This window comes from Triticum urartu, chromosome 3A (genome assembly GCF_056163025.1).
Source record: "Triticum urartu cultivar PI428250 chromosome 3A, HENAU_Tu73, whole genome shotgun sequence".
Taxonomy (NCBI): domain Eukaryota; kingdom Viridiplantae; phylum Streptophyta; class Magnoliopsida; order Poales; family Poaceae; genus Triticum; species Triticum urartu.
The window spans coordinates 581,991,724-582,002,808 of record NC_141875.1 but is presented as its reverse complement, the minus strand read 5'-3'; the positions used below and the strand labels follow the sequence as shown (position 1 = coordinate 582,002,808).

The 11,085-nt window shown below is 43.3% G+C and overlaps 1 protein-coding gene across 2 annotated transcripts; it reads left to right on the top strand.

The window, feature by feature from the left end:
• Positions 1-7,970: 7,970 nt before the first annotated feature.
• Positions 7,971-10,562, top strand: LOC125545214 (F-box protein At5g03970). Of its 2 annotated transcripts, none has more exons than XM_087513424.1 (2): positions 7,971-9,347; positions 9,849-10,208. In XM_087513424.1, the coding sequence occupies exons 1-2, from the start codon at positions 8,243-8,245 to the stop codon at positions 9,863-9,865; spliced, it is 1,122 nt and encodes a 373-aa protein (XP_087369550.1). In that variant the 5' UTR covers positions 7,971-8,242; the 3' UTR covers positions 9,866-10,208. The 2 variants fall into 2 exon arrangements, with proteins under 2 accessions (XP_087369550.1, XP_048565060.1); XM_048709103.2 differs by lacking the exon at positions 9,849-10,208 and adding an exon at positions 10,251-10,562 and having other exon boundaries at positions 7,977-9,347.
• The last annotated feature ends 523 nt before the right edge of the window (positions 10,563-11,085 follow it).

The window sequence follows — 11,085 nt, the reverse complement described above, 5'->3', positions numbered from 1 at the left end:
TGAAAGATCTTGGAGAAAGACATTTGACTCATGATAATTCATTCTTACGTCAAACTTTAAAAGATTTGAGAATAGCTCCGGTAAAAATAAGAAGAGTCGGGTAAGATCCTGGGAAAAGACCTGTGGGTTAGGGCCCACTCAAAAGAAAACACCGATAGAATGATTTAAAAGATAGATTGCATCGATTTTAATTGAATGGCTTGACTGATATAACATCCTTGAAATAGCTTGAATGAAATAAGAGCGGAAACACGAATCTTCTGAGATATCTTTAGCACTCCGGAACAAAAGAATAGCGAAGAGTGGAAGATTATGAGGTGCACCGGTATGATAAAACTTCTGAAACGAGGAAAAGGATATGATCAACACCAAAAGCTTGATTTGAATCCACCGGAGAAGAAAACGAGTGAAGAGTGACGAACTTGAAGCTCCGTTAGAATCTTCATGAGAATCACCGGATAAGGATATTGATTGAAAAGAAAGGAGATACTTCACATCAGTAAAATGGATACTTGATTAAGAAATTTGAGTCCTCGAAGAAAAACGGTGGGAGGGCGGGAAAACAAAGGCAGCTTGGGACGAATGAAATGAGCACCGTTGAGAAGAACTGATACTTGATCTTGCGGATGTTGAAGTGATCGGATCCACTTGACGAGAGACACACCGATTGAAAAGGATTGACATGACAATCTCAATTATCAAGAAGGATTGGTATTCACATCGGAGTATGAGAACACCGTTTAGGAAAGGGTATGGAATCAACCTTTGACATTGAAGCAACTCGAATACCACAACTCAAAACAAAACCAAGGATTGGCTTGCAAAATAAGCCGGAATAAACATATGATAGAGATTTCGTCCGAAGTTTTCGTGGTGGGGCCTACACGGGCTTGATCGTACAACACCATCATGTACAAGGCAGTGCACATGACATACGAAGCGTCCCCGAGTCGGCATAGCCAAGGACTCTTTAAGACACAACGAGACCACTCTAAAACCAAACGTGAATAGGCGGACCACTAGACATTGAACCCTAATTTCATATCATACATCTGTCGGAAAGAAATCCTAAGATCTACTTGAATTCCCACTTATAAACTCCCGAAACTTTCCGGTTATGCAATCAGGTGTTGGGATACAGGGGAAGCATAATATCTCACCCAAATCTAGCAAATCCTACATCCAGCTGTATCCATCCTTCAACACATAACCGAGAAACCTTCGGAAATCATCTACCTCAACCTTCGAAAAGCATCCGTTATACGAGTTATGGCAATACTCCCGAACTCCCGCCCCAGTACCGGGTGGCGTCGAGGTTATCTCACCAACAACTGCATAAAAGAGATTTCGATGTCGGCAAAACTAATCTCAGGTATTCCAGAACTGCAACGATAAAATTGTGACGACAACACCTTGGAGCTCAACTCCCCGGGACACTGCCACAACCCCTAAATGTCAGGAGGCACCAAGAACAATGTTCTCGTCACAAAACCATCGGAACGATTCCAAGATACCCGTGTGATCCTAAATTTTTTTTAGTGAAATTTGAGAAGAGAAGAGTCAAAATTCTATGTCAGGATGCCTTACCAGAGCGATGAAGGGACTGGGGAGTAAAAAGAATTCCTAAACTCTCCGATATATAATTCCTAAATGACTCAAAACATTTTTCTAGACTCAACAACGTCAGCTAATTCGATCAAGCAGGGGGGCTCCTAAGGTCGGGGAAGGCTCTGATACCAACTTGTAACGCCCTCGATGCGGCTATATCTCCCACGTGTCGAAGCATGACTTAGAGGCATAACCGCATTGAAAGCAATGTCGCAAGTGAGGTAATCTTCACACAACCCATGTAATACATAAGGGAAAGAGATACATAGTTGGCTTACAATTGCCACTTCACAGAATTACATGAATAAAGCATTACATCAACCAGATATAATCACGGTCCGACTACGGAACCAAAATAAAAGAAGACTACCCCAAATGCTACACAGGTCCCCGATCGACCCCAACTGGGCTCCACTACTGATCAACTAGAACGAAACAACATAAAGGGCAAGATCCTCATCGAGCTCCTCCTTGAGCTTGGTTGCGTCATCTGCACGGTTCAACGGCACCTGCAAGCTGGTTTTGGAAGAACCTGTGAGTCACGGGGACTCAGCAATCTCACACCCTCGCGATCAAGACTATTTAAGCTTATGGGTAAGGTAAAAGGTATGAGGTGGAGCTGCAGCAAGCGACTAGCATATATGGTGACTAACCTATTCGCAAAAGAGGGCGAGAAGAAAAGGCAAAAGCACGGTCGAACAACTATGATCAAGAAGTGATCCTAGAACAACCTACATCAGACATTACTCCAACACCGTGTTCACTTCCCGGACTCCGCCGGAAAGAGACCATCACGGTTACACACGCGGTTGGTGCATTTTAATTAAGGTCAACTTCAGGTTTTCTACAACCGGACATTAATAAATTCCCATCTGCCCATAACCGCGGGCACGGCTTTCGAAAGTTCAAAACCCTGCAGGGGTGTCCCAACTTAGCCCATCACAAGCTCTCACGGTCAACGAAGGATATTCCTTCTAGCGGGAAGACCCGATCAGACTCGGAATCCCGGTTACAAGACATTTCGACAATGGTAAAACAAGACCAGCAAAGCCACCCAGATGTGCCGACAAATCCCGATAGGAGCTGCACATATCTCGTTCTCAGGGCACACCGGATGAGCCAGACGTCGGGTGGGCCAGCCCAGAGTTGCCCCTGGTAGCTCCGGACATCGCTCAGTTTGGACCAACACTCAGAGGAGCACTGGCCCGGGGGTTTAATAAAGATGACCCTTGGGCAGGCCTACCCAAGGGAAAGAAAAAGGCTAGGTGGCGAATGGTAAAACCAATGTTGGGCCTTGCTGGAAGAGTTTTATTCAAAGCAAACTGTCAAGGGGTTCCCATTATACCCAACCGCGTAAGGAACGCAAAATCCGGGAACATAACACCGATATGACGGAAACTAGGGCGGCAAGAGTGGAACAAAACACCAGGCATAAGGCCGAGCCTTCCACCCTTTACCAAGTACATAGATGCATTAATTAGATAAGAGATATTGTGATAGCCCAACAAGTAAACATGTTCCAACAAGGAACAACATATCCATGTACCAACAAGGTACAAACTTCATCTTCACCTGCAACTAACAACGCTATAAGAGGGGCTGAGCAAAGCGGTAACATAGCCAAACAACGGTTTGCTAGGACAAGGTGGGTTAGAGGCTTGGTTCAACAATATGGGAGGCATGATAAGCAAGTGGTAGGTATCGCAGCATAGGCATAGCAAAAGAGCGAGCAACTAGCAAGCAAAGATAGAAGTGATTTTGAGGGTATGGTCATCTTGCCTGAAATCCCGTAAGGAAGAAGAACGAGTCCATGAAGAAGACAAACGGGCGTAGTCGAACGAGTCCTCACAAACGCGACGTTATCGGAACCAACCCGAAGAAGCAACACCGGAAAGAGCAAACAACATAGTAAACAACCACCACATAATCATGGCATGATGCACAAACAAGTATGATGCATGTCCGGTTTAATGAAGCATGGCATGGTAAAGTGCACAAACAACCCTACAAATTAAGTGGAGCTCAATATGCAACTCCGTTGCATATTGACGAAACACCACATTCAAGTTATTTAGTTCGATCTCGTTTATGTACCCAACAATATTAAATGTTGTTAAACAATGGCAAGAGGGGAAGCATGATGAAACTATCTAATCTAGGCAAGTTTAAATGAGGCCGGAGCAACAAAACAACAAGTCCGGAAACTCCTCATATGCATATATTAGGTTTGGTACTGTTCTGCCTAAACATAATTTTAGAGTTGTTAAACATGCAAAGTAAAGCCATCATGATAATCTAGGCATTTTTCTACCCCATTTGCATATAAAGTTTATTAAAAACCGAGCTACGGTTATTTAGTTATGAAATAAATCATTTTAGCAAGTTAATTAAGCAAGTTTAAACAAGCAGCATTTTAAACATTTTAAACATGGTTGAAAGTTGGATATTATGAAACTAGATGAAATTCTAGTCAAGTTACATATATAGTTTGTTCAATTTGGATGCATGCATATTTAAATATGAGCAATGCAAAACAATGGCAGTTTTGAAAATATGCAAGCACTAGATATGACAAAAATCACATTACATATAAATTTTATTAAAAACCGAGCTACGGTTATTTAGTTATGAAATAAATCATTTTAGCAAGTTAATTAAGCAAGTTTAAACAAGCAGCATTTTAAACATGGTTGAAAGTTGGATATTATGAAACTAGATGAAATTCTAGTCAAGTTACATATATAGTTTGTTCAATTTGGATGCATGCATATTTAAATATGAGCAATGCAAAACAATGGCAGTTCTAAAAATATGCAAGCACTAGATATGACAAAAATCACATTACATATAAAGTTTATTAAAAACCGAGCTACGGTTATTTAGTTATGAAATAAATCATTTTAGCAAGTTAATTAAGCAAGTTTAAACAAGCAGCATTTTAAACATTTTAAACATGGTTGAAAGTTGGATATTATGAAACTAGATGAAATTCTAGTCAAGCTACATATATAGTTTGTTCAATTTGGATGCATGCATATTTAAATATGAGCAATGCAAAACAATGGCAGTTCTGAAAATATGCAAGCAATAGATATGACAAAAATCACATTACATATAAAGTTTATTAGAAACCGAGCTACGGTTATTTAGTTATGAAATAAATCATTTTAGCAAGTTTAAACAAGCAGCATTTTAAACATTTTAAACATGGTTGAAAGTTGGATATTATGAAACTAGATGAAATTCTAGTCAAGTTACATATATAGTTTGTTCAATTTGGATGCATGCATATTTAAATATGAGCAATGCAAAACAATGGCAGTTCTGAAAATATGCAAGCACTAGATATGACAAAAATCACAGACTGGGAAAAATATAACATCGGGCCGAATCTGAAACAGTGGCAGTGGCCGAGTAGGATTTGGCCCAAGCAGCTGTGGGTGTGTGCAAAATAACAGGAAAATAGAGCAAAAATATGGGCAGCTGGGACTCAAACCCCAGACCTCCTGGATGGATACTGGCTGCGCTAGCCACTGGGCTAGCTTTGTGTTGGTCATGCAAAGGGAGACCGGCGCAAGGTAAAGCGTATGTGCAACGCGACCAAGACCCAAACTGAAGCGCGCACGGGGATCTCAGCGGCGACGGCAGCGAGCAAGCATGGCGCCTGCGGTGGATGCAGAGCTACGGTGGGCGGGCGGAAAGGTTCAGGGTGCAGCGCACAGGTTCGGGTGTGCGGGATCCTAAGGACGAGCTCGGGCTCGCTTCGGACACGGCGACTGCAGAGGCATGCAAGGGACCACGAGGCTTCGGTCGAGCGCAAGAGTTGCTGGCTACAGGTGCGTGCGCGGTGAGGCGAAAGCAGAGGCGCGGCGCTGCTGTAGAGAGCGGTCAGACGCGAGGCGATGCGTGCGCGAGGGGATCGGAAGCGGGGCTGGACGAGCATGATACAGCAACCCCAACAACTACAGAAATACGTTGCAGACTTCGCCGGAGCACCGACAGCTAGACGAAGACACGAAACTAGCGACGCGTACAGGGATCAGTCGGCAACAAGAAAGAGCAGGGATGGGTGTGGGTATACCTAGTATACCTAGGACAAGAAGAAGTGGCCGGGGACGCAGCAGATCGACGGCGGGGAGGCGAAGATCTCCGGTGGACTTGCTGTCCGTGAAGTAGAGGAAGCAGGGGATGAGGTCGTCGGTGTGGAACTTGGTGATCCGACATAGGGAAGACGTCTGAACGGGCGGAGTCGACGTCGACGAAGAAGATGGACATGCTGGAGGCGACTGTGGTGGCCTCCGACCAAGCAGGAGACGGTGAAGCTCTCGGTGGTGCTCTCAGTTCTTGAAGAAGAAGAAGAAGAACCAGAGGAAGTAGAGGCCTTGAGGCGGCGGCAAGAGGGGGAAGAGGGAAACTCTAGGGCACGGGGCTCTGGATTTATAGGAGGGCCAGGAGGCGTCGATGGGTCGTGGTGAAACCACGGTGGCCATGTGCGGGCGCCCTGGAGGTTTTACCGTGAGAGAAAAGAGATCGGGAGGAGGAAGAAAAAAACAAGGGAAGGAGAGGCTGCAGGTGGGGCCTGGACGGGTGTCCAGCGTGGATTCACCACGAGAGAGTGGAACGAGGCTGCGGGAGTAGAGCTGGGCTGCGGAGGCGCTGGAGCTGGGCCGGGCTCGACTGGAGCAGCGCTGCTTCTGCTGGGCTGCTCAGTTGCTACTGCTGCTTCCCTTCTTCTCTTTTCTTTAGACAGAAAACAAGACAGAAAAGCACAGGTATAAAGGAGAGGGTTAAGAGAGATATGAGAATGTCCCTGGAGTCCAGGATTTGTGCAGGATTTGAATAAATCGACTTGGCAATTTTAAGAGGTAGAAAAATAATCCAAGTTTGAATTAAATTCAAACTTGAGCCATTTTTGAACCCAACCAAATCAAGTTGAAAGGAGCTGAAATTCGGCAGAGAGCTTGAAGGCATGGTTGAGAATTTATAGTAAAAGAATGAACATTACACGGAACAGAAACAATGCCACTTGAATAAATGGGTGAGAATTGAACGGAAGAAGCTAGAGATGGGGTGTTGCACTGATGATGGTTTAGATGGAAAGGACAAGATGATACAACAAATAAGATGAGGAGAAGGAGTTCACAAAGATAACAAGCACGCAACAAATATGCACACTACAATGAAGATCATGATGCAAATGCAACAAAAATAACAAAGGCACAATGCAACATAACAAGTGAGATGAGCATGATGCAAGAAGCAAAGATATGACAAAGCACTCAACATGATCATGGCATAAACATATATAGGAATGAAATATGCAACAATAATTATGATAATGCTACAAACATAATAAACACACAACAGCAACTAAAAATAAATGGAAGGCAAATCGAGCATCGGTCTCGGGGCGTTACAGCCCCCCCTAGGGCGCGTCCCCCTACCTCGTGGGCCCCCTGTTGCGTCTCCGACTCCAACTCCATCTCCATATATTGAGTTTCGATGAGAAAAAAATCAGGGAGAAGAAATCATCGCGTTTTACGATACAGAGCCGTCGCCAAGCCCTAAAATTTCTCGGGAGGGCTGATCTGGAGTCCGTTCGGGGCTCCGGAGAGAGGGATACGTCGTCGTCGTCATCATCAACCATCCTCCATCACCAATTTGTTAGCTTTGACATGTCTCAAAAAAAACTATGTTAGCTTTGACTAAAGTCAAACTTTATAAAGTTTGACCAAGTTTATAGAAAATAGTATAAACATTTATAGTAACAAATTTATACGATGTGAAAATATATGCAATGATGAATCCAATGATATTGATTTGATGGTGTGTATGTTAATTTATTTTTCTATGAACTTTTTAAAGTATATAAAATTTGATTTTAGACAAACCTAATATAAAAAATACAGAATACATAGTAAACAAAAATGAAGGAAATACATATAGAACATAAGTAGTATTTTTCATGCATGCTGAGAGAAATATTTTCAGTGTGAATTGATTAGGTGGCATGTGTGATGAGTAAAGTATAAATACTATCTCCGTCCCATAATATAAGAGTGTTGACACAACACTAATGTTAAGAACGTTCTTATATTATGAGACGGAGAGAGTAGCATTTTTCATACATGTTCAGAGAAATAATTAGTGAGGTGAGGTGATGAGGTAGCATGTCTAAGGTGACATGTGTGTATGATAGAGAATTGAAATCAGGAATATAGATCTAGGATTAATTGGTCGGATACTCCTCTACTTTCTACCCTTTAAAATAGTTAGTCAAAGTGAACTAATCTGTAGTTGAATGATTAGAGGTGCTCATAGAGATATGATGTGCATGTGTGCTTTTATAAAGGTGATTGTATGTACGTGTATGATTGTATATGGGTGTATATGAGCGTTTGCGATCGTACTGCGTTAAAAAAAAGTTAGTTAAACATTGCCCAATCCCCAAAGCAATCCCCTCGCTGCCCCCGGTCGCTCCCATGAGCACGCCTCGCCGTTGCCGCATCTCGCCGGCGGCGTAGACAACGCCATTCTCCCCGCCGACTAGTTGATCTGCCCCAGACTAGTCCTCCCAACCGACCAAATCACCCATCAAAAAAACACCGGGAGGAGTTGCGCTGCTAAGCCTACCATGAGCACGAGAGGGGAGATGTCTACCCCTGGCTGCCGCCGCACCTCCCCGCCGCCTGCCTCTCTGCCAGACGACGACGACATGCTTCGGGAGGTTCTCCTCCGCCTGCCCCCGCGGCCTTCCTCCCTGCCCCGGGCCTCCCTCGTCTGCAAGCGTTGGCGCAGCCTCGTCGCCGATCCCCAATTCCAGTGCCGCTTCCGCGACCACCACGGCAAGCCTCCTCTCCTTGGCTTCTTCCTCGATTCCCGTCCGTTTGTTCCGATTCTGGATCCACCAGACCGCATCCCCGAAGCTCGCTTCTCCATGCCTCCCCTCGAGAGCTACCGCATCATCGACTGTCGCGACGGGCTCGTCCTTTTCCTCGCCCACAGGATGATGCGCCGCTTGGTTTTATGGAACCCCGTCGCTCGCGAGCAGCGCCGGCTGATCTTCCCGCCGGAGCTGGACAACGCCCAGATGTTCTTCTTCAACGGGGCGGTGCGTCGCCCTGCCCGCCGCCAAGGATGGCATTTCCAGGTGGCCCTCATAGCCCGTGACACACTATGCACAAGAGTTTCGGTATGGCTTTACTCATCAGAGACCGGGGCATGGGGCAACATCAACTCACTGCAGCTGCAATCGATTCAGTCTATGCCACAGCCCAGCACTTTGATTGGGAATTCCTTTTGCTGGTTATTTACCGTGGGTCATGGCTGTGTCATACTTGAGTTTGATCTTGATAGGCAGAGCCTAGCTGTGACAGAGCTGCCACCACACACAGATATGGAAGCCGACTTTCACAAGTTATGGATTATGCCCTCCCAGGGTGGTGGGCTTGGCTTCATCCATCTCTCACAATTCCACGCCCAATTATGGAAGAGAGAGCCTGATTCTGATGGTTTTCCTGTATGGGTGCCCGACAGAGCTGTTGAATTCGGGGAACTTAGATCAACTTGCAAGGGCGACTTCCTCACTTTGGTTGGGTTTGACGAGGAGAGTAATGCAATCCTTGTGCTGACAGCTTCTGGTGTCTTCATGGTCTACCTCCAGTCAATGGAGTTCAAGAAACTTTCTGATCCAAAGTCCTTCTGTCACCATTATCCATTTGCATGTTTCTATCCTGCAGGTAACAGCAAGCCTTTATATAATTTATTACTTCGCGGTATTATAATATAAATTTATTTTCAGCAATTAGTTGCTCAAATGAATGTCATATCCTTGAGTGTTATGCTGATGATTGAAGTTCAAATCACATCAATTTTTTCTTTTGCCGCTTGATGAGTTCTTTAAAAGAAAATACTACTCAAGGCCACTGTTCTTTGGTTGTATGCATAAATTGTGTTTCAGATGTAGTCTTATCATCTTATGTGCCTATCTGAAGTATATATCTTTTCAGCATCGGAAGCATAACAGTTGGAAATCAATGAAATAGTTATTTGTCACTTGTGGAAGAGCCTTGCTGTGATTAGCTAGTTTAGATGTACAACTGGAAAACATCTAATAGGTCGAACCTATTATGTTTCTTGTCAGCTTTTGGTTTTGGCATGTCTTAATTTGCCCCGCTTGGTCTGACGAGGAATCAAGTTTACCAAAGATGATTTCTAGAAAGTATTTTTTTCTCTTGCAGGAATAATGTTATGGTAATATTCAGCACTGGACCGCAGTTCTCTTGACAATGTGACACATAACAGTTAAAATTGGAAGATAACTTAATGGAAGTTGAGACCCAAACAACCGAATATGCAACTCCATCGACACTTTTCGGAGCTTAAAGCTAGTTACACTCTTTCATTTGGAAGCTGAAACCAATTGAATAAATTTAAGTTCTTGTTTTGTTGAATATCTTCCTGAAGTGAGGAGTCCGTTTGCACTAGAGATTAAATAATTTTCTTCATAGCTCAGTGTTATTTTTCTCAGATTACATAACTATGCACCTCTCAGTTCATCTAGATATCCCATTGTAGTTCGCTCTTCTATCGATGGCTTTCCATTGGAATTGTCATTTGTTCCTGACTTATTATGCTCGTAGGTACTGGCATTGTTGATGGACATGATGGAAATGAAGTCCTGAACAATATGTGAGATGGTTGTTTGGTGAGACATGCTAGTATGATGTGATGACTGAAAGGGTGACGTAACTTTATCTCCTAGACATGTCCATTACGACATCTATGCTATTTTACAATTTATTGCTGCATGGGCTTGGCTGATGATGTTTTCTTATGAAAGTATTAACTCCATTTGTAATTTGTAAGGCATCTGGTACTTTGCCTAAATAATCGAGAACTATATATACCGGAACATGAGTAATTCAGAATCCTAGTTAGTACAGTTCACGTTAGTACACACTGCTAAGTATCTCCAGTCAAGTCAGATGTTGCTTTTGTTTTATATGAAAGTCAATTTCTCAACTTGATCACTAGTAAATCAATAGTTTATATATTGTCGCATTGACTAGGTTCATAAATAAAAACATTTTCAGGTTATGTAATTTTTTAATTTTATATAATGATGTTACATACTCCCTCCGTCCGGAATTAACTATCGCTGAAATGAGTGAAACGCATCTAGATACACTCATTTCAGCGACAGTTAATTCCGGACAGAGGTTGTAGTTTGTGAACTTTCTACGGTAGCAAAAATGGTGGTCAAAGGCATAAAGCTCTGATCTGACTTCTAATGTCATGCAAAGGTTAAAATGTCATCCATTTTAGGCTGAAAGAATGCTACTATTTTATTAGCTGATAAAGTATCTGCTAATACTAGTTCTCTTGTGAGTAGTTCTACTTCAGTTTATAAGAAGTATACTATGCTTATAACTAAGCTGGATCTTTTTTCTTTCTGTTGTTTTGCTATTTATTTCC